At 34.8% G+C, this 25,058-nt stretch overlaps 1 protein-coding gene across 4 annotated transcripts in view; it reads right to left on the bottom strand.

The window, feature by feature from the left end:
- LOC306650410 (zinc finger protein 680-like) overlaps positions 1-25,058 on the bottom strand; it is a 492,831-nt gene that overhangs the window by 199,050 nt on the left and 268,723 nt on the right. The window contains exon 2 of one of the 4 annotated variants that reach the window (XM_079122453.1): positions 19,249-19,358. The exons of 2 other annotated variants lie outside the window; for them this stretch is intronic. In XM_079122453.1, coding sequence (XP_078978579.1) covers positions 19,249-19,358 — 110 coding nt within the window. Of the gene's footprint in view, positions 1-19,248; positions 19,376-25,058 lie in introns of all 4 variants that reach the window. One more of the 4 variants, XM_079122450.1, reaches the window with a different exon arrangement.

Below are 25,058 nucleotides of genomic sequence, written 5' to 3'. Positions count from 1 at the left end.
CCTCTTCTATTTCATTGCTTGAAATTGATTTATATAAGTTGTGTATGTCCTCCTCGTTCAGTTTGGATAATTCATATGTCTCTAGAAACTTGTTGATGTCTTTGAGGTTTTTTGATTTGTTGGAATATAGATTTTCAAAATAGCTTCTAATTATCTTTTGTATTTCACTTGTGCCTGTTGTGATATTTCTTGTTCCTTCCAAATTTTAGTTATTTGAGTTTTCTTCCTCTTTGTCTTTCTTAGTGTGGCTAAGGGTTTATCAATTTTTTTTATTTTTTCAAAGAATCAACTGTTTATTTTGTTAATTTTTCTGATTTTTTCTTTTCTTTCAATTTCATTGAATTCGGCTCTGATTTTAACTATTTCCTGTCTTCTACTACTTTTGGTGTTGGTCTGCTCTTCTTTTTCTAGGGCTTTGAGCTGTAGTGTTAAGTTATTTATTTGTTGATTTCTAATTCTTTTGTTGAATGCGGCCCATGAAATAAATCTTTCTCTAAGTACTGCTTTCATAGTGTCCCAGAGATTTTCATATGATGTGTCTTTGTTCTCGTTTAGTTCAAAGAATTTTTTTTTAAATTCCCTCCTAATGTCTTCTGTTATCCATTCATCATACAATAGTGTATTTTTTAATGTCCAGGTATTGCAGAAGTTTCTGTTTTTTATTCTGTCATTTATTTGTAATTTCAATCCATTATGATCTGATACAGTACAAGGTAGTATCTCTATCTTTTTGTATTTGCTAACAGTAGCTTTGTGGCATAAAACATGGTCTATTTTAGAGAAGGATCCATGTGCTGCTGAGAAGAAAGTGTACTCATTCTTTGTTGGATGTTATATTCTATATAAGTCAGTTAAGTCTAAATTGTTGACTGTGTTATTAAGATCTTTGGTTTCTTTATTCAATTTTTGTTTGGATGATCTATCCAGTGGTGAGAGAGGTGTGTTGAAATTGCTTACTGTTATTGTGTTGTGGTCTATTTGATTACTGGAATTGAGAAAGATTTGTTTGACGTACATGGACGAGCCAATGTTTGAGGCATAGATATTTATGATTGTTATGGCTTGCTGATTTATCCTTCCCTTAAGCAGTATGTAATGTCCTTCTTTATCCCTTCTGACTAGTTTTGGCTTGAAGTCCACATTATCTCAAATGAGTATGGATACTCCAGCTTTTTTGCTGTGTCCGTGTGCATGCTATGTTTTTTCCCACCCTTTCACCTTTAGTCTATGGATATCTCTTTCTATGAGATGAGTCTCTTCCAGACAGCATATTGTTGGATTTTTCTTTTTAATCCAATCTGCCAGTCTATGTCTTTTGATTGATGAGTTCAGGCCATTAACATTCAGGGTTATCATTTTGATATGATTTGTATTCTCAGTCATTTGACTCATTTTTGTTTTTTGACAAGATTTGTTTTCTCCTTAATTTGGCTATTCCTTTAGGCTAGTTCCTCCCATTGCTGATTTGCATCATTGATTTTCATCTCTTCCTCATGGGATATTTAGCTGGCAACGTTCTGTAATGCTGGCTCTCTTTTTGTAAATTCCTTTAACTTTTGTTCATCATGGAAGGATCTTATTCATCATCAAATCTGAAATAAGTTTTGCTGGGTATAAGATTTTTGGTTGGCTTCCGTTTTCTTTCAGGGCTTGGTAAATGTTGTTCCAGGCCCTTCTAGCTTGTAGGGTCTGGATTGAAAAATCTGCTGATATTTTTATTGGTTTCCCCCTGAATGTAATTTGATTCTTTTCAATCGTGGCAGCCTTTAAAATTCTGTCTTTATTTTGAATGTTAGTTATTTTCATAATAATGTCCCTTGGTGTGGGTCTGTTGTAATTTTGTGTATTTAGAGTCCTATAAGCCCCTTGTACTTGGTTTTCCATTTCATTCTTCAGATTTGGGAAATTTTCTGCTATTATTTTATTGAATAGATTGTTCATTCCTTTGGTTTGTTTCTCTAAGCCTTCCTCAATCCCAATAATTCTTAAATTTGGCCTTTTCATGATATCCCAAAAATCTTGTAGATTCTGTTCATGTTTCTTACCATTTTTTCTGTTTGGTCAACTTTGTTTTCAAGATTAAATATTTTGTCTTCCATAACTGACGTTCTGTCTTCCAGGTGTTCTCTCCTATGGGTTATGCTTTTTATGGAGTTTTTAACTCGTTTCATTGTTTCCTTCATTTCAAGGATTTCTGTTTGTTTGTTTTTTCAGTATCTCTAACTCTTTATTGAAATGATCTCTTGCTCCCCATATTTGCTCTTTTAACTGTTCATTGGTGCGATCATTTAATGTCTGAATTTGCTCTTTCATCTCCTCCTTCAATGCCTGCATTTGCTCTTTCATCTCCTCATTTGCTTCCCTGATTGTTTTAATTATGTACATTCTGAAGTCCCTTTCTGACATTTCTTCTGCTGTGCTGTCATTGGTTTTTATTGATATATTATCTAGGTTTGTTTGGGACATTTTCTTCCCTTGTTTTCTCATATTGGTCAGATATCAGTGGGACTCTGAGATATTGTAGATTTTCTTTATTGGCTTATTGTGTCCCTATAGATTTCCAGTGTATCACCTCCCAGGCTTCAGTAGCCTGAAGTCTTGGAGTAACTTGATAATGCAGTGCTTCTGAAGAAAGCTGCCCCTAGCCTGCTTCTGGTTTCAGGGCTTGGAGCTGGCTTGTGTGGAAAGGCTCTCACTGGGGGGCCTGCTCCAAGAAGCTGGCCATGTGGGAGGAGCCCATCGCCGGAGTGCACATGGCTCCCTGGAGAAGACTCTAGCTGCCCTGCCCTATTCTAATAACCCGCCCATATCCAGGCCTGCTGCCCAGGCCAAGCTTCACCAGGTGGGAGAGACTCACCTCGTGGCTCTATTTTAGTCTGAGTCTCTCAATGCATCTCCTTATTGAATCCTGGATTATGGAGTGCCTGGAGATGTAGTCACCCTCTAGTCCACCATCTTGGATCACCCACCTAATTAGGTGTTATAAGGTAAGCAATGGTAGCATATGGTGGAAGTTCCTCACTTGGGTCTGTATAGGGAAGAGAATGCCTCACAGCTCAGTATATGATTCTAAATTGCAGACATCAGGGCCTTAAGCTTCTCTCTCATATTCAGCCTTCTCTGCTGTACATTATCTAGTACTATTTTTGTCATGGAAGTAAAAATTCCTCCACCGAAGTGTCCAAGGACTTCCTAGAGAAGAGGGGGAACTCATCTCAGGACCAGCAGGGTTCTTGGTATACATGACAGAAAAGAATTTGAACATGAGTCAGATAGCAATATAGACAGAGGTTATTTAGGAAGGTAGATATATATTCAAGAGAAAATATGGGCTATCTTGAGAGTGAGAATACCTGCCTTGGTGTCAGAATACCTCTGTTTGTGTGGGGGTTCAATGTTTATATAAGGGCTATATTATGGGTTGAACTGGAGCCGGATTCAGGATGGAACATCACATATTTATGCCAGATTTCCCTGTCCTTGAATATTTCCCTCATTACAAGGGCATGGGCCAAGCTCATGTTGCAACTTACAACTGCATCTCAATGGCTCGTGGGCATTTCTCTTAAGATACAGTTTCCTATCTCCCTTTTGCATTCACCTCCAATAAATCTGTACTTTTCCAGTTAGTTCTGCATGTCTTCCTCAATTTTTTACTCAGAACACTAAGGACCTGGGCCTCAACTGGACACCCCAATGATAACAGGTCTAAACATAGCTGAGGTTTAAGTAGATCCAAATGCGTCTTGTACAAGATGCAGGTCCTGACATTACTATAGAGTTGAGATTGCAGGTGCACAGAATGCAAGAGTTATAAAGTCATGGTCATTTCTGCTCAAAGCATAAGGTGAAAGTTTGGAAATCCAGGATGATTTCCCCATGAATAGAACACCTACAGAAAACCCCAGATGAACACATTTCTAATGGAGGTGTAGTGGGTTCTCATAAAAAATTTCCCTACCAACTTTCTATGCCAGCCTTTAAAGTCAAAGATGTACCAATACAGCCCAAGATTCTAGATACTTAGACTAATAAAGCTATAGGGATGAAGCTGCCCAGGGCCTTGGGGAAGCATGGCTCACCAAAATAGACAAAAAATGGTAAACATGGAGCTTTAAAATTTAATCTCTGCCCTTTTGTATTTTGGTCTTGCTTGGAGTTCTCTTCTTTCTACTTCTCTATTTCTTCCTTAAAAATAAAAAAAAAATTATCCTAAGCCATTGAATTTTATGAGTATGTAACTTTTTACAGGTGGCTCAATTCAGAAAGAGAATTCCTTAATTCTCATAGGAAACTACTTTCACAACCAGTCAAGTTTTGGAACTATATGGCACAAGATCAATTTATTTAGAATTGTGAGATACACATAATCTTGGGGGATGGGACAGAATGTTATGGATTGGATATGATCTAATTGCTTCCTCCAAATGTTCGTTTGTTGAGAGTTTGATCTCCAATGCAACCATGTGACCATTGCTGGGAATTAAAAAGACTGAAAGTGATATCATCAAAAGGAAGTAAAATATTACCTTACTCTAGTATGTTCTCATAAGAGGTTACTAGCAACCTGGGCTCCACTCTACTTTTCTTGCTTCATTTTTGATGAAATGAATTTATACCCACTTCAGCTTTTGCCATTACCATCTTCTATGATGCTCTACACCAAAGAATCCTCAACAGAACTAAGCATTTTGAAGTCCTTTGCTTCTGAACATGTAAAACTGTAAGTAAAAACCCAATCAATAAATGGGCTGAGGAATTGAGAAGATGCTTCACAGAAGATCTACAGATACATAAAAAGATGTTCAACACCTCTAGTAATAAGAGAAATGCAAATCAAATCCAACCTAAGATTTCATCTCACCCCAATTAGAATGGTTATCAAGAATAAAAGCAACAATAGGTATTGGTAATTTTGTGGGGGAAAAGATACACTCATACATTGCTGGTGGGGTTACAAATTGGTAAAGCCACTGCAGAAAGCAGTATGGAGATTCCTTGGAAAACTTGAAATGGAACCACCATTTGACCCAGCTAGCCCACTTCTTAAACTATACCTAGAGGACTTAAAATCAGCATACTACAGTGATGCAGTCACATACATGTTCATAGTAGCTCAATTCATAATAGCTAGATTGTGGAACCAACCTAGATGCCCTTCAATAGATGAAGGATAAAGAAACTGTGGTATGTATACACAACAAAATATTATTCATCCATAAGTAAGAATAAAATTATGGCATTTGCAGGTAAATGGATAGAGTTGGAAAATATCATGCTAAGTGAAATAAGCCAATCCCAAAAAACCAAAGACTAAATAATTTTTCTGATAAGTGGATGATAATACATAATGAGGGGTGCAGGGTTAAGGAAAGATTGTAGGAAAGATGGATTGTACAGAGGAAAATGATGGGTGGGGAAGGAATGAAAGATAATAAAATAACAGAAACATCATTACCATATGTACATGTATGATTGCACAAAAGGTGGGACTACTTTGTGTAAAACCAGAGAAACAAAAGTTGTACCCCATTTGTATACCATGAATCAAAAAATAATTTTAAAAAAGAAAGAAAATGGACAATGCTGATTTTGTCTCACAAATGTGGTGCAATTACATAGCAACAAACTATTTTCTGTGGGTGTGCAAATTGGCTTTAACAAATTCCAAGAGGAGTTTTTTAAATACCTTGATCAATTGCCAGATACATGGAATTTTCATACATTTCTTCAAGACAATGACTTGGAAAGGCAGTGCTGCTTTGCTGTAATAAGATTTCATCTGTGTCAAAAAAAAATCAATAGCAACATGATCTCATTATATTATAATCATGTTTCATATAATATTTCCTTAATGTTTATTTATTTCAAAAATTAAAAGCCAGACTTTGGATAAACCAGTAAAAACAAAACAAAACAACAACAACAACAACAAAAAACCCACATCCTATAGAGTCATCAAACATAAGAAAAAAACTTCAAATAAAAATAATACACAACCATTACAGATAATTTTCATTTTAGGACTTGTGGTCCAGTTTACACCTAATTGAACATTGTACTGAAAGATAACCTTCTATTGCCATTATTTCATTGTCTCATAGTTTCTGATAAGATTAATTTGTAATTTAGTGTTCTCCGTTTCCAGAAAAATATCAGGAATGGCTTCTAATAGTGGTTTGCATTATTATTGGTAAGATTCATCTTTAAACTCTTTTTATTTGATGCTGAAATGAAAATCTTTTTCAGAATGAACTCACTCATCTGAGTGCCACATTTCAGGTTGATTTTTCTACTGCTGAAGTTAAGCTGTATAATACTTGTGAAAGATTTATAAATTTTAATACAGTGAGTAAAAGTGTATCCTATAGTATTTCCTGCTTCACTCCTTATGGTATCTAACTGAAGTTTATTCAAATTAGTGTGCTGTTTTACAACCTCTGTCTTTATAAAAACATGAATATGATTTTCTCTGAATACAATTTCAGAAATGGCAACAAAAATTAGAGAATACCATGAAATATAACAATGCTTTCTATCTCAGTCACTATACATATTATAGCTCAATAAAATTTTACAATCTTGGAAAAAATTGAATTGTTCTTTTGACTATACATTAGAGTAGAATGTATTTTGACATATTATGTACATACATGAAGTATTTCTTCCCAATTTTGAGGTTTTATATGTTGTGGAGTTATACTTGTCCTATGTTCATATAAAAACATAGGAAAGTGAAGCCTGACTCATTCTGTCTTTCCTATGTCCATCACTTTTACCTTCCCTTCACTTACTTTTTTCTGTTTTTTTCCAGCCTCAGTTTGTTCTCAGAGCAACAAGCATGGCCTGGGATTTGGGGGGGGGCTTCAGTCTTGGACAAGGGCAGGGTTGCAGGTCTGTCTTCTTGGCCTGGGAATATTTGGGATCCCCCAGCTGGGACATCCAGATCACCTTTCTGGAATTGCCAGCCCTCTCAGTGGACAGAAGTGGGTGGGAGGGCAGCTTCACCCAGCAGAAGACACCATCTCCTCTCCGTGCGACACCCAGCCCCGCTCCTGGGCAGGACACCCGGGGTCACACAGGCATGTATAGATCTCCATGTCCACAGGGTGAATGTTGCCCCCTTTGTGCTCTCTGACCCACAGCTCTCTGTCTTTGATTGTGTCCACTTTTCAAACAGTTGGTCCACAGTCTCAACTGTGCTTTGGTTGAAATGTCCATCTCGGATGCAGCTGTGTGTACTGGCACAAATGTTGCTGGATCATCTCCACCCTTTCCACTTCTAGCTGCTCCAGCTCCAAAATGGTGGTTATCATCACTTCAAACCACTTGGACTGGGCCTGGCTATGGAGGTCCACACAGTGCATGAGGTCATCACCAGCCTGTGTGAACTTCCTCCATGCCTTCTTGATGTCCTCCTCCATCTTGTTGCTCAGCTTGATCTCCAGCTGCTGGGTCTTCATCTCCAGGTCTCTCTGTCACTCTGTGAGGGCTTTCTGGGTCTTCTCTGCCGATGCATAGCGGCTGGCGAGTTGCTTGTGGAGGTCAGCAATATGGTGGTCACACTTTCTCATGTCTTCCTTGAAGTTCTCACGAAAGTTCATTAGGTGTTTCTCTACCTTGCTGTAAAGCTTTTTGGAGAACTTGAGATGAACTTCTGCTTCATCTGCCAGGCTCTTCTTCACCTGATTCCATCCTTCTCCCAGGAAGCCTTCCTCCTGTGCAGCCAACTAGTTCTAAGAGAGCGCAGCCAAGTTTTTGCACATTCTTCTTCAATCTTTATCCTCTCTCAGATGAATTCAGACATTTCTTTCTGCATTTGTTTGCACTTCAGTTGCTTTTGGAGCAGCATTTCAAACCCACCATGGTGCCATTGCCTTGGGGGTCTTTCTTATCAGCCCAGAAGTAGTCACAGTAGCTCCACTCCATTGGCTTCAGCAGCTGCTGTTCAGGCATTGTGTCTGGGTGAGGGAATGTCACATAATTTATCATCTTCTCTATGTGGTCACCTTTATTTTTAAAATTATGTATTTTGTCTTCATTGCCTGAAGTTCTGTCTTCCAAGTGGTCTCCTCTGTTGGTGCTACTTTCCATTGAATTTTTATTTTGGTTTATTGATTCTTTCAAAGATTTCTTCTATATTTCTTCTCAGGATCTTTATCTCTTTATTTAAGTTATCTTCCTTCTCCTGAAACATATCTCTGTTTTCACTCTTTATATCCTCCTTAAAGTCATGAAGCAGTTTTACTAAGTAAATTCTGACCTTGTTCTCTGACATTTCTTCTACTGGTTTCTCAATGGAGTGTATAATTGGAGCATCCTGGTTTGTTTGGGGTCTTTTCTTCCCTTTTTTTTGTTTTTTCATTTTGTTTGTGTGTTTCCCATCTAGCCATAGGGATCTGAGGTAGTACAGTTTCTATCCTGTAGATTTATAGTGTGCCTCAAGGTTTCCAGTACCTCACAAATCTGGGTTTCACTTACCATAGGCTCCATCATGCTGCAGTCCCAAGATGGCCCCTGGATCACAGATGATCAGTAAACTCCAGTAGAGAGTGAAGGATATAGAAATAGGCCCCAGGGAGGGAACTTCCCTTCCAGTTTCCCTCACTCACTTTTTTCTTATCCGAAGTATTTCTATTATTCCCCCCTGCCCCCCAATATGTGTTATAATTCCCATATCAGAGAGAACATTTAGGTTTTGGTGTTTGGGATTGGCATATTCCACTTAGCATGATAGTCTTAAATTCTATTCTTTTACAAGAAAATAGCATAATTTCATTCATTCTTTGGCTATTTTTCCATCATGTTTATATACCACAATTTATGCATCCATTCATCTGTTGAAGTGCCCCTAGGTTGTTTCAATACCGTAGCTACTATGAACTGAACTGCTATAAACATTGATGTGGCTGATACACTACATCACTGCAGTATGCTGATTTGAAGTCCTTTGGGTATATGTCAAGAAGTGGGGTGACCTGGTCAAATGGTTGTTTTGTTTCAAGTTTTCTGAGGAATCTTCATTAAGCCTTCCAGAGTGGTTGCACCAATTTGCATTCCCACCAGCAAGGCGTGAGTGCACATTTTTTCCCCACATCCTCACCAACACTTACTGTTATTTATATTTTCATAATTGCCATTCTGACTGATATAGATAAAATCTCAGTGCAATTTTAATTTGCATCTCTAATTGATGGAGATGTTGAACATTTTTTCATATAATTATTGACTAATTATATTTATCCTTCTATGAAGTGCTTGTTCAGTTCCTTTGCTCACATATTGGTTGGGTGGTTTATTTTTTGGTTGTTAAGTTTATTGAGTTCAAAAAGTCAATTGTTCAAAAGACAAATTTAGAAACAATAGAAACCAACTGCTCTAAGGGATCTATACAGAATATTATGCCCAAAAGGCATCATACACACTTCCCTGAAGTGTTCAAGGAAAGTTCTCCAGGATGGGTTACATTTGGTCATAAAGGAAATGTCAATACTTTTAAAATAGTGAAATGGAGCCATGCATCTTTTGTGATCACAATAAATATGTGAGAAAATAATAACTAAATGAAAACTAGAAAATGCACAAATATAAAACTTAAAAAAATTAGAAAATACTATAAACAGTGTAAAAAAACAAAATATATAAACATTTATGAGATGTAGCCAAAGTAATTATCAGAGGGAAAGTCAGAGCTATGAAACCCTACATTATTTTAGAAGCTTCCAAATGAATAACCCAACTTTATAATTTAAGTGGGGAAAATAAAACAAGGAAGTAAACCCAAAATTAACAGGATATAAATATAACAAACACCACAGCAGTGAATAAAATAGAGAATAGAAAATAGATTGAAGTATACCAAATGTTGTTTGCTTAGAGAGATTGAAGAAATTGTTAGAACTGACCAGGAAAAAAAAGAGAAAAGACTCAAATTAACACAATCAGAAGTAAAACAGGTTATCAGTATGGTATTGACAAAAAGAAAAAAAAAAGCAGCAATGTATTATTCAGGGTTCTCTAGAGGAACAGAATAAACAGGAAGTATGACTATAAAAGGGAATTTATTAGATTGGCTTACACAACCACAAGCTGGATGGTCCACAATGACCTTCTGCAGGCTGGAGAGCTGGAAGAAACAGTCCAAGAGGTGAAAGTCCCAGAATAAGAAGGATCTAAGACCTAGTCTAAGACCAAGCCTTTTGACAAATTATAGTTTTATGATTTGTCTGTTCTTTCTCTGGTGTTCAGTAATGTATGAACAATTACTAAAGGTTTTGCAACATTATTTACATTGCAGGATCTGTCATATGAATTCTCAAGAATTTAGTAAGGAGTGAACAACAGTTAGAGACTTAGTCACATTCTTACATTTCTATGGTCTCTCTTCAAGATGAACCCTCCAGTGTTGAATAAGAATTGGAATTCAATTGTAAAGCTACATTTACATTTGTAGGTCTTCTCTCCATTATGTGGTAGCAAGAAAGAGTTGGACAATGCTCAAATTCATTTCCACATTCTGGGGTTTCTCTCCAATATAAATTCTCTGGTGCTTAATAAGGTATACACTCCTATTAAGAGCTTTGCTTCATTCTTCACTTTCACATGATTTGCCTCTAATATGAATTCTCTGGCATTGAGTAAGGGTTCAGTTGAAAATCTTTGCCACATTCTATTCATTTGTATGATCTCTCATCACTATAAACCTTGTGATGTTTAATAAGGGTTGGACAATCCTTAAAGTCTTTGCAACATTCTTTACATTCATATGGTCTTTCATCACTAAGAATCCTCTGGGATTGAATAATATGTAAGATATAAATAAATGCTTTTCCAAATTCTTTACATGTGTAGGGCTTCCCTCCAGTATGAAAAATCTGGTGCTGAGTAAGAGTTGAGATGAGTTTAAAAGCTTTGCCTCATTTCTTACATTTGTATGGTCTCTGATCACTATGAATCCTCTGGTGTTTAATAAGAACGGTACTATACTTAAACCCTTTGCCACATTCCTTACATTTATATGGTCTCTCATCACTATGAAGCATCTGGTGTTTAATAAGGGTTCTTCTACACTTGAAGCCTTTGCTGCATTCTTTACATTCATATGGTTTCTCATTACTATGAACCCTCTTGTGTTGAGTAAAGGCTGTACTAAAAGCCTTTGCCACATTCCTTACATTCACATCGTCTCTCATCACTATGAACCCTCTGGTGTTGAGTACAGTGTAAAAGCTGAATAAATACTTCCCCATATTCTGTATATTTATAGGGCCTCTCAGCAGTATGAATCTTCTGGTGTTGAGTAAGGATCGACATATATTTAAAATCTCTTCCATATTGCTTACATTTGTATGGTCTCTTATCACTGTGAATCCTCTTGTGTCTAACAAGGGCACTAATACACTTAAAGCCTTTGCCACATTCCTTACATTCATATGGTCTCTCATCACTATGAATCCTCTGGTGATCAGTCAAGTTTGAAATTTGTACAAATCCTTTCCCACATTCTGTACATTTGTAGGGCTTCTCTTTATTATGAATGCTCTGGTGTCTAATGAGGTGTGTAGTATACTTAAAGCCTTTGCCACATTGCTTACATTCATATGGTGTCTCAGAACTGTGAATTCTCTGGTGCTGATTAAGATGTGAGATTTGAATAAATGCTTTCCCACATTCTTTACATGTGTAGGGTTTCTCTCCAGTATGAATCCTCTGGTGTTGAGTAAGGCCTGAGGTGTGTTTAAAATATTTTTCACATTCTATACATTTGTATGGTCGCTCATCACTATGAAACCTCTGGTTCTCAGTTAAGTTTTGAGATGTAAATAATAAACAAGATTATTTTGAGATAATCTTGAGATGTAAATAAATGCTTTTCCACATTCATTACAAGTATAAGGCTTCTCTCCAGCATGATTCTTCTGCTTATTAAGGGCTGACTTTTTATTAAAGGCTTTACCACAATCTTCACTTCTGTAGGGTTTATCACTACTGTGATAATGGGTTAAGAAATCCTTAAATGCTTTAACACATTTCTTCAACTTGAAGGGCATTCTTCTCATATAATTTTTTTGCACTGAATAATGCTTGTGACTTTGTTTAAGGCTCTTGCAAATTCTTTAAATTTTGAGCACTGATGAAATACTTGTTTGCACTTATTACCTTTGTAAATCTTGTTTGTAAAATGAGCACAGTGATATTTTCTAGGATTTGAAAAAAGATTATAAATACTTGTGAGTTTGACTGTATTTGTTACATTTTTCACCAATAAAAATGTACTCTATGTAAATTTATGATTACACAAATGGTATGCCTTTACGCCATGTACAAACAGAGAAGCAACATGTATCCCAATTGTTTACAATAAAAAAAATTTAAAAAATGTACTCATATTTATTTAGGGTACAGATTTGGGTAAAAGGTTTTGAAAGATTAATTATAAATGTTGAATTCTCATCAAATATTTATACCTAATTTTTGACTAAGTAATAATGGATAAGTACAGATCTTCCTACATTTATTAAAATGCTATGTGCTGGCACAAAGAACTCTTCATTGAATGCAGAAGAACAGACTTTTCATTAAGTTAAAAAAATTGATCATACTTAGTAATATTTTTATTATTAAATCTCTTGTCTAAACAAACTTTGAGTAAAGATTTAACCAAATGTTACATTTCAAATTTTTATTGCTATGAACTAAAGCATGCAATAGATTTCATCTTATATTTTCCAATTTCATTTCACAGCAAAGTTATGTTATAAAAATTCAGTGAAGATAAAATTTCAAGACACTCAAAACCCTTCTCAAAACTGACTACCAAAACTTGAGGTGTTTTCTGAGACTTCATATATTCTTGATATCTATTCATGATAAAAATTCCATTGTATAGCTATCTCACATTTATTAAATTCATCATGCAAATTTTCTGACATTTACTCTCCCCTACACCCACCATGTTGCTCATCAAAATAAAAACTTGCAGGGCTGGGGATATATCTTAGTTGATAGAGTGCTTACTGTGCAAGTATAGAGCCCTGGGTACAATCCCCAGAACCACAAAAAATAAAATTAAATATAAACTTGCAGACTTTGACTGACATTACTCCTAATATCCCCCAAATTATGGCTCCTAAATTCAACTTGTTAAAATTTCACATGTGAGTCAAGTGATAAAACAATTGACTTTTTGCCATACTTTTATCCTCTTCTTTTATGAGGGGAGTGTAATTAGGATTGAATACAGGGACGGTTTTCCACTGAGTTACTTCCCCAGTTCCTTTTTCCTTTTTTTTTTTTTTTTAATTTCCCTTTTTAGATGGACACAATACGTTTGTTTTATTTTTATGGGGTTCTGAGGTTTGAAACTTCTAGATCACACATGCTAGGAAATTGCTCTAGCACTGAGCTTCAATGACAGTCCCCCCAGGCCTTTTCCAGATTGTTTATTTTTGAGACAGAATATCACCAGGAAACCTGCAGTCACTCTGCCTCAGCCTCCCTTTTATCTGGGACTATAGGCATGACTTTTTATGTGGCCTATTTTTATTTATTTAGGAATTTCCAAACATTTTTAAAAATAATTATAATAATCTACTGCAAGCTTATTTTTAAGTAGAAATATCTCAGTGAAAATAATAGCACACAAAGAAAAAAGGGAAACTTGGATGGATCAAAGCAACAATATAAAACAACTAGGAAAAGATCATAAGAATTTGAAAGTTATGAATTTGCTGAACAAGACTAAATAACCATTTCTGTGATATTCAATGTGCTGATCAAGAATTAAAGTAAATTGGACTGGGGAGATAGCTCAGTTGGTAGAGTGCTCGCCTCAAGCACTAAGGACCTGAGTTCAATCCCCAGTACCGCAAAAAAAAAAAAAAAAAAAAAAAAAAAAAGAATTAAAGTCAATTCAAATTAAAACAACTCTAAGATTTCATCTTACTCCAATAAGAATGGCTATAGTCAAAAACACAGACAATAATACATTTTGGCATGGATGTGAGGAAAAAGGCACACTTTTACATTGCTAGTGGAGTTTCAAATTGGAATGGACCTACCTTTTGACCCAGTTATCCCATTCCTTGATTTATACCCAAAGGATTTAAAATTAGCATACTAGAGTAACGCAGTCACTTCAATGTTTATAGCAGCTCAATTCATAATAGCTAGATTGTGGAACCAAACTAGATGCCTTCAACAGATGAGTGGATTAAAAAAACTGGTATATATACACAATGGAATATTATTCAGCAAAGAATAATAAATTCTTTATAATAAATTATAAAGAATAATATTATGGCATTTTCAGATAAATGGATGGAATTGGAAACATCATGCTAAAGTAAATAAGCCAATCACAAAATAAAACAAAGGTCTGAATGTTTTCCCTGATAAGGGATGATGATATGTAATGGAGGGGGAAGGTGGAGGGTGAGAGTAAAATAGAGCAATGTTAGATTACATAAAAGTAAATGAGTGGGAGGAGAAGGGTATGAAAAATGGTGGAACAAGACAGACTTAAGTACGCTATGTACAGGTATGATTACATAAATGATATTAATCTACATCATGCACAAACATAGAAATAAAAAGAAGTACCTCATTTGTGTACAATGAATCAAAATGCAGTACTTAAAAATTTATTTAAAAATGTTTAAATAAAAAATCAAAAACAAAATAATAGAATTAAAGTAAATGACAATGAGAGAAAAAAGTTACTAATAGAAATCAGCAGAAATTGTGCACTTGAAATATTCCTTAAGAACTAAGGTCAGAAAAATTGAAAATGTGAGAAAGAAAAGATATCAGACTTTAAGAAGCACAATCATTTCCAACAAGGATAAACACAAAATGACTCAAAATAAAGCACATATAATCAAACTTTCAAAATTCACAAACACATTTTGAAAGGACCAAAAGCTAAGAGATGTATCACTTACAAGAATAAATCCATGTAGTTATTAGTTGATATTTTACTGGAAGATTTCCAGAAAAGAATTGAAACATATAGTTCAATGAATAAAAAAATAAACAAACTAACATCCATAGATACTCTATCCAAAACCACTATTTTTCAAAAGTAAAGAAAAAGAAAGAATATCAAGATAAACAAATGCTAAAACACTGACTTCTAGACCTGTCCTACAAGAAATTCTATAGTGAATCCTTTCAATTGAAAGTAAAATAAATCCTCACAAATCAAATCATTTGAAATCTCAAAACTTTCTGACAAAAGAACAAATATACACAAATATGAATTCTATTATACTGTATGATACATAAAACAATTTTGCTTAGAATTTTTTTTCCATGCTGGGGATCAAACTCAGGGCTTTGTGCTTGCAAGGCAGACAATCTACAAACTGAGCTATATCCCCAGCCCTGCTATAGCATTTTAAAGATAAAAACAAGCTTATCATAAACCTGTTAATTGGTATACAATATTAAAATAGCCGTGACATTAATAACAACATTAAGAGGACATCTTTATAGGGAATTTAAGTACTACCAGTATATAATGTAGTTTAAACTTAAATTGTTTTATAAAAATCTCTTTTAATGGCATAATAACCATAAAATACATAAATAGAATAAGTTGAGACATCAAACCATGTCACCATAAAAATCTATTAACCAAAATTTAATGCAAATAGAAAAGTAGGAAAAACAATTATAAGAAATAGAAAAAACAACTTACAAAATAACAGTAATAAGTTCTTTATTTTCGGTAATTTATTTAAGTATAACTGGATTACCATTAAACACCAATCAGAACACAAAACATGATGAATGGGATTAAATCTAAAAATTCCTCCATGCTCTCCACTTGAGATTTTATTTAAATTTGTGCTCAATTTTAGTAAAATTGAAATTATGGAAAGAATATTATGGACAAAGATAAAAAAGAAATCAGAGATGTCAATAATGTTGTAAAACAATTAAACAAAAAGTTATGAGATAAAAGGCTTTGTAAGTGAAAACATTTTGAAAAGAGTCAAACTGGAAATATTATATAAAGATAGAAGACATCACTCTCTAAAACCATAAAATAATAGTAAATACATGTTTAACTCACATTGTACTTTCAAATATAGAGGTGCCACATTGAGAGAATTGATAGAAATAGTGACAGAGTAATATTTGGAGACACCAATCCCCAATGACTGAAACAGAAAATTAAGCCCTGCAGAATGGTAAACAGGGACTAGAAGACTTCAAGAACTATTATAAATCAACTAGACTTACACACCCAAGCATCTCAATAGCTCATGAAATAGTCTGGAGTGACCAACTTAAAAGCAGAAAATACCTTAAGAAATGACAATATTTAAATAACTTTAAAAACATACTACAGTGAATTAGAAATCAAAAGGGAAAATGACATTCGAAACTTCAGAAATATGTGGCAATGGTGCATTCTTAAACATGGGCTCATTCAAGAAATGAAAGAAAAATTAGATGTTGTCTATACTACCTAAAGGGTCTGGACTCCTGGTATAATCTATCAAAATTCTAATATTATTTTTTTCAAAAATAGAAAGGTTATGTTTGAAATCCTGTGGAATTACAAAAGTTTAGAAATAATTCAAAATTATTCAAAATAGAAACAAATTTGAGTAATGCTTTCTGATTTTAAAACAGAATAAAACTACTGTATTAAATAAATAAGTATGGACATAGACTTGGACAAGTAGCCATATGGAACACAACAGAGTAAATCCTCACTAATATGGGTGAATGAAGACATAGTTACACCCTTGTGATCATTAAATCATTCATGAAGGACAACAAGGGAAGCAAAAAAAAATTTACTTTCATATGCATGAATGAGGGTAGGTTGGAAAAAACTACAAAACGTTTTTCAATTTTACTGAGATGAGAAATTGCATACCATCTATAATAAAGACTCATGTTGAAGACATTATGCTTACTGAAACAACCATGCCAAAAAGCAAAATCTTGTATGATTCTGCTTATAGGAGACGTCTACAGGAGTCCATCCCATTGCACAGAAAGAATGGTGTTTGTGATGGGAGACAAAAGAGCACTTGTTTATCGTGAAAATCTAACTTCACTGTGAAAGATGTACACTTCCTAGAAAGATATTGCAAAACAACTTTAATTAAACCTACTAAACAATAATTAAACTATTAAAACAGTAAGTTTAATTTTATGTGGTTTGACTGCATTTAAATTTAAAAAATACATTAAAGACAAACAAAAAAATTTTAAAGTCTTTCTTTAAAATGCTTAAGTTTTCATCCTGGACAAAAGAAGAGTTTTATTAATAAATAGATGATAGGCATGCTAGTAATTCTAGCTGATAGAAAGCCTGAGGAAGAATTGCAACTTTGAAGTCATTTTGAACACTTTCAGGAACCTATTTCAAAATAAAAATAAAATGGGGCTAGAGAGGTAACTAAGGATTAGAGCACTCCTGAGTACAAACCTCATATACTGAGTAGTAAATGTGCATATATTTACATTTATTTAATTAGATAAACTAAACAAATACCTAAATGGAAAAAAGAAACACTACACAATATGCAATCATAAACAAAACAAGGGTAATATTTATGAAAGTAAGTAAAACATGTATTTTTAAGAGCACAGGTACAGTGGTTAATGCATATTTCAATATATATTGTCCCAAAATGTGAAGTAAAGGGAATTTATATTCAATCATAATATGTAGATTACAAAAATAAAAATATTATTTATTGATGGGAGGAAACCTACTTCTCAGCATACTACCTATTCTAAACAATGGAAGACACACATGGGCACAAGAATGATAGTAAATTTTATCCATAAAATCAATAACCACATTATTTTAAAAATGACTCTTTATAATAATAATTTTCAGCCATGACTATGCACTCACAAAGAACTGGAATTGTGACTATGAAACTTTTATTACATGGTAGAGAACACTAATAGAAAACCCAGAACAATCATTAATAAAGAACACTGAGGAGAAAATTTAAATTAATAAATATTTAAATAAATTAGAGAAACTATTTTGGGATATTAATATATTAAAAGAATTTGAAATTCTGATAAGCATAGAGAAGGACATGCCCTTTTATGACTGCAAAATATATAAAACAAGGTTTCTGAAAATTTTTTTCTGTTGGATTAGAGATTCTCAGTTCACATTTTAAACTGTGGTTTCCTCTTTCACACTGGGACTTATCATCAGTAATCTCTGGTTCTATTCATTTCTACCCACCTGGATATATGGCTACTTTTATATTTTGGATGTGAATTATCCCCAAAAAGTCCATGTGTAAAATGATGTGAAAGGTTTAGGGGTGAAATGATTGGGTTATGAGAGCATTAACCCAATCAGAGAATTGATCCTTGGACAAAATTGAACTCTAGGTAACTGTGGTCTGGTAGGTTTGGATAAAGGAGGTGCATCATTGGAGGCACACCTGTAGGGTATACATTTTGTCTCTGTATTTAAACTCTGTAGTCTGTATCTCTCAGATTGCTATCATCATGTGAACCACGTTCCTCCACCAAACCCAGCATGATGTTCAGCCTCATGTCAAAACCCAAGGAATGGAGCTGGCTATTGATGGACAAGGACCTTTGAAACCAGGAGCCCCAAGAAACCTTTTCTTCCTTAAAAAGGTCTCATCAGAGCTTTTGGTCACAGCGATAAAAAAAAAAAAAAGAAAGAAACAAGCTGATTAAAATAGTTATGGTCTCTTGTCTCTTTAGATTTCATGGATCTGGGGCTGGGGTGATAGCTCAGTTGGTAGAGTGCTTGCCTCCCAAGCACTAAGGCCCTGAGTTCAATCATTAGAGTAAGACTAGATTCTGGAAAATTATTTCTCCAAATATTGTTTTCCTGACAGATTCATTAGAATATATAAGAAACATTTCAATCCTGAAATCTTGAGTCCAACTTTCAACTATCAACAGTAAAGGGAACAAATGAAAGTTAAGAAAATACATTGCATGTTAAGGGGTAGGTCACAATATATTATACTGTTGAATTTCTATGACAAATCTGAAGTGAGGGGTGTACACCATATCAAGAAAGAATGAGGTTAAACATAAAAGGAAATATAATTAACATTTTCCTGTCTATATCAATAATTTCCCAATATATTCCCATGAAAGTAAGTATCTGAAACTCATTCATGCACAGTGCAACCTACCAAGAGATACTCTACAAAAGAAGAACATTCAATACTGATAGTGAATCAAGATTCTGAAGGGAAGCTCACTCACCCAGAAAGACCAGTTTTCTGTAGTTCTCCGACATCACATCTCTGTATATTTTCTGCTGAGCCAGGCCCAGGCATTCCCATTCCTCTTGAGAGAAATCAATGGCCACATCCCTGAATGTCAATGGTTTCTGAAATAAGAATAAGTGTATAAATGGCATTTTGACCATTTGATCACTGACAGTTTTTCATTTGACCTGATGAGAGTTAACAGACCTGGCTCTCACATAGGTGAGGAACCTCAGTTATTCAATAAGATACTTATTAACAAAGCAGGTTTGTAGAATATATTAGAGAACTCTGAGAAAAGAGGATGACAGGAGTCAAAAAAAAAGTGCATATGCTAAACTTTTGTGAAACAAAATGTGAAATTAAGATAAATATAAGAATGTAAATTTGGGGAATATATTTATATTTTATAAAGTGAACTTTATATATTTCTCAGATGAGAAAGTTGTAGTGAGTTAGAAGAGTGCTTACTAAATTGTAATGAGCAAAAAACATGGATTGGATATGTTGATAAGGTGTAGATGGAGTCAGTAGTCCTGGGAGAGGATCTGGGTTTCTGAAATGTAGTGAGCTGTCTAATGATGCTAATGACATTGGTCCAAGACAACCTCTTGAATAGCAATGAGGTAGCACACTAAAGGAGAGTTTATTGATGAATCTGAATTGAAATATTTTAACCTGTTTGTGCATTTTGCTACAATAGCAAGTAGCAATAAGAATCCTTTTTAAGCATTCCAAATATATACCTATCTCTCCAAGAGTTTCTCATATCTTAATGCATACACCAAAAATAATCTATTGATAGTTTTCATTTTCTTTTTAATCTTTGAGGACATTTTGTCAAACATCCAATTAATGCTCTTCCTCCGTTTTTTGCAAGTTGACCTGGCCTATAATTCAGAGAAAGGAAAAGAAACATCAAAATAAAGAGTGAAGTTAAAAGAATTTTATAGATTTTATTGACAGTCATTATAATAGAGATGAGTAATAAAAACAAATTAAGAAGGCAATAAAAATATATAAATTAAATTATACATTTTAGTACCTATGCAAAAGTGGCAATGTTTTATGCACTAGAACAATAAACAACATTTCATATAAATGAGAGTAGAAATATTCAATTTTTTAAAATAACAATTGATGCTTTTTATGACACTACTGAGATATAACATTGGAGAACAATATAAAGAGCTAAATATTCTGAGTCTTTTACTTTCTTTGATATTTTTCACTTATCATCTATGAACTATATTTTCAAATTTTAATGTACTAAGAAATAGGCTTTTTTAACTGTTTCTTTTACTGAAGATATAGGGAGATTTAAATGTGTATGCCTTTGAACTTGAGGTGGAATAAAATGAAGACATACAGAGCTATGGTTTCCATCAAGCCTCAAGTTACAAAGCCAATGTCTAGTAAACATACATGAGAATTTTTGTTCTCCAAAGCAAGTCACAAGTAAAGAGAAATTAAAAAGAAAAAAAAAACTAATGTAGTTATAAAACATGGTGGTTTATGCAGAGTATTTTTAAAAATTCTTTGGAGATACTTAAAAATAAAGAGAAATCCATTATCATTATTGGGAAGAGTCTGGCAGATAGGTTTTGAATAAAGTGTCAGTGCACGTAAAAGGACAGCATCATGGTTTTTATACGAGTGGCCAGAAGGAAGCAAAATAAAATAAAAAGTAGAGCAAAATGGATATCTTCTTCTGATAAATGTTTTACTTGAAGCTTGATCTGTGAATGTTCTCCATGCTATAGAGGTGCTAAAAGGTAGTTGAACAGACACTAATATTCTAGAGAATGAGTCTCTTTTTTTCCTGGTTTGCTTTAGTATAATGAACATCATTATAATATGAATTATGAGAAAGCAATTCTGACTTAATGGAAGGGAAGCCAAAAGTTTCAAGATTAATGTCATCCATTATGAGCATGTAAAACTGATGCAAAGATCACTGAATTGTGCTCAAAGAATTTTGCCCCCATGGGAGATGTAAGGGTCAAGTCTACAGACATTGATGGAAAACATGAAGATGGACTCTCAGAGCATGGGTTTCCAGCTGGAATCTGTTCCTTGCTCCCAATGTCAACTTTTTCTCCCAGTTCCCTCAGGCTGATTCTCTAGGTTAATATGGTGCACATCATGCTTGCCATAGTAAAGAAAGTGATGGGTTGAACCCAGTGACAGTGTTGTAAATCTTCCCATGTCACACTTGGACAGAGTTACTCTAAGGAAGATGGGCAGAGGAAAAGAGATACTGGAACGAAGTGAGGGCTTGGCACAGGGTGCTGGAAAGTTCAGAGGAGCTAGAGGTCCAGGTAGCAGGACATGCCTGGAGGGCAAAAAACTCCTATGGCCATGACAGTCTGCAATGCCCACACAAGGGACAGCAGTCCAAACTTCTTCATGCCTGAGCCAGTGGAGACACATGGGAAGACAAAGTTATGCCCTAAACTGTCTCCCATGTGGAACTGACCCAGACCAACTAAGCACATAGTTTGGGAGAGTGGTGGACAGGGTCGCCAAATTCTGTCCAGGACAGCATCACAGACAGAACCCATGTCACTTCTGAATTGAGCTGGTTCATCTCTATCCCTCAGAGTCTTCAGACATGCACAGAGCTGCAGGGCATCTTGCTGGCTGAGAACTTTGGAAATCTTCCTCTAGTGACACTAGATGGTTGTGGCAGGATGGGGGTTGGGACTTCCTTGAGAAAGCAGCTGAGGAGTGTATGGATGGGGATTTCCAGAGACTTCAGAGCCCATGCCTGGTCTGATAGGAACCATGATTCAATGCTCCAAATTTGGGCTAATTTTCCAAAAGAGATAGTTCCATATTGACTCCCCTATGGAGGGAGGAGGAAAAACAGGACTTACCAAGACTCATTTGTGTGAAAAGTGATGAAGAAAAGGCAGATTTGGGCTCCCTGAATGCAATGGAGAGTGATTCTCTTCCAATTATTCTCTTTCAAAACTTTATGTTACCATAGGCAATGAATGGAATCCTCTTTTAGTGTGCATTTTTTAATTCTTGAAGTTGATGGAGTATTCAAATGGAATGTTAAAAGAAAGTATGTTTTACTTCTTTAGCAATATCTAATGACTCATCAATAGCACACTGCAAATCTGTATTACTACAACATTCACATGTAAAAAAGAAAATATATTCAACACTACAGACCATGAATCTATTACATTAATAAAAATGAAGTTTATAAAAATTAAGAGGAAGCTCCAAATACAAAGTGCTACAAATTAACTATTTTGAAAAGGAAATAAAGTGGTTTAAGACATGTTACCATGGAAGAAAGTTTGCAAGTTTAAAATACATGGTATTTTTGAAGGAAAATGAAGCCCATGACCTGAACATACCTGACACCAGCTACATCTGCTTTCTTCTCCTTCTCTGAGCTTCGTTCTTAGGAGTGATTATCTACAATTCAAATCTAACTCTTAAAAATCTTTCTCTCCATGCATCAGAACACATGGACCTTCATAAAACTCCTACAGTAGGCTCAAAACTAGTTTTAGCTGGAGGTCATGGAGTTAGATCTTTCCTCCACCCAATTTTATGATACAGTTTGAATGTGATATGAGCAAAAATACTCAAATTCACTGGGTTTTGCTTATGTTCTTTTCTACTAGGTACTGAACCAAGGAAAAATTAACTGATTTATGCCTGAGCTACATTAATAGCATTACTTATATTTTTGCTTTTTATTCTGAGACTGGGTCTCACTAAATTGTGAAGGCTAATGTCAAACTTTTCTTTGTCCTGCATTAGTGCCCTGTGTAGCTGGGCTTACAGGTGTGCATAACCATGCCTGCCCAAACTCAATGCTTATGTGTACAAGAAGAAATAAATGTGTAGGGTGCTTACAATATATTCAAGAAAAAAGCACAAGTACTTATATTTTTCAGAAAATATTTATGTAATTTTGTTGCTACCTCCATAGCAATAATGACTGAGTAGACAATGAATCTTATGTGAACAATTTTAGGATTTGTCAAGTACTACAAAATGATTATTTTAGTCAATTATTTTGCTGCTGTAACTAAAGACCTGACCCAAAAATTGTAGAGGAGGAAAACTTTATTCCAGGGCCAAAGGTTTCAGAGGTCTTAGTCTATAGAAGGTTACAAACCAAGAAAAGACAATGCTGATTTTTAGACCTACTATTCAAGTCCACACATTCTGTCACCACCATTTCTCAGGGATTGAGTTGAGCCTGAATATCGCAGTGGAAGAGTGTGACAGAGGGAAACAGCTCACATTGCAATGAGAAAGTAAAAAGAGAGTCTCCACTCTCCAGATAAAAATATATACCCCGAAGTCATGCCCCAATTCCAATCTCCTCCAGCCACAGCCTACCACTTCAGTTACCACAGTTAAGTCCAATCAGGGCATTAAGTACCTGATGCAGTTAAGACTCTCACAACCCAATCACTTCTTCTTTGAACCTTCTCACACTGTCTCAAAAGTGGGCTTTTGGGGAACACCTTACAAGCAAAATATAACAATGATTTAGCATTAAACTGCAATATCCAAAGAACAGGATATATGATTGACAGTCACAATTTCATAGGAGAAAATCTGATGTGATAAAGTCATAATTCACCAACTTATCTGCTACACAAACTTGAGGAAATGTACTGATTTTTATGCAGTCACAATGGAGGAGAATGTTTTATTTCTATTTGTTTTTCTGATAGAATTTACAAAGTTAAGCTCTGGAATTTTATTTGAAATCACCTCCCAAAATGGAAAAGATGTGATAAACTTACTATCACCATTCAGGGAAAAGAAAATGGTGAAAAAATTTTTTCATTAAAGAATTTTTTCTGAAATCCATCTCTATCATTCTTTGAATACATTTTCTAATGTCTGCTGCTCTAATAATAAAAAGCATTTTGCAATTATTAAAAATGGAACTTCAAATATTCAACAAATCTTAAAGTTACAAACCAAGAAAAGATCAGTGCTAATTGTAAAACCTACTCTTCAAGTCCACACATTGTGTCACCTGTGGTAATCTCCAATACCTATTTTTACTTACTGAAGGACATTGTGTATTCTGGAACACACACTAAATTGAATGAGTATTCCTTCGATTTTGTTTTTATCTCCCTACTTTCACAAATCAGAGGGGAAAATAAATTCTGTATTTTCCTTTCAACATCAGTGTCTAATTTGTAGGCTACCAAAAAATTCCATAAAAAGATGGTATGAAGGAAAATCTTCATATTTTCATTTCACAAAGGTGACCTATGTAGAATCAAAGGGATAACAGAAAATCCTTCTAAGCCATAGACAACCAGCTTCTCTCCTAATCACCTCCCCATCCTCTGCCAATCACCTGGGAAGAGATGACCACCATACACCAAGAAGCCTCTACAAAATCCTAGTGAAATTACCCCTATTAGCATGAATTTCATACCCAGGCAGCTGAGACACTTATCACTTGGAAAAAATGAAGAGAGTGCGTGAGAACACACCACTTTTTGTCCTTTATTTATTAGTCAACTTTATATTTATGTGACAAAAATACTTGAGAAGAATAATTTAAATGAGGAATATTTAATTTGAATCACACTTTCAACGAATTCAGCCCATGACAGGCTGTCTTCAAAGCATAAACATCATGGAAGAAAGACATGGAGAAAATTGGCTGAGCTTATGGAATCTAGGAGCAGAGAGGTAGGAAGAGGTTGGAAGAAGATAAACCAGTGCAGTGCATCTGTCAGTGACCATTTCCGTAAGTAGTTTCCAGCTCCCAGGATGACAGGCAGATACTGACACACT

This window comes from Sciurus vulgaris (assembly GCF_902686455.1).
Source record: "Sciurus vulgaris genome assembly, chromosome: 19".
Taxonomy (NCBI): domain Eukaryota; kingdom Metazoa; phylum Chordata; class Mammalia; order Rodentia; family Sciuridae; genus Sciurus; species Sciurus vulgaris.
This window is presented reverse-complemented; position numbering and strand designations above follow the sequence as displayed.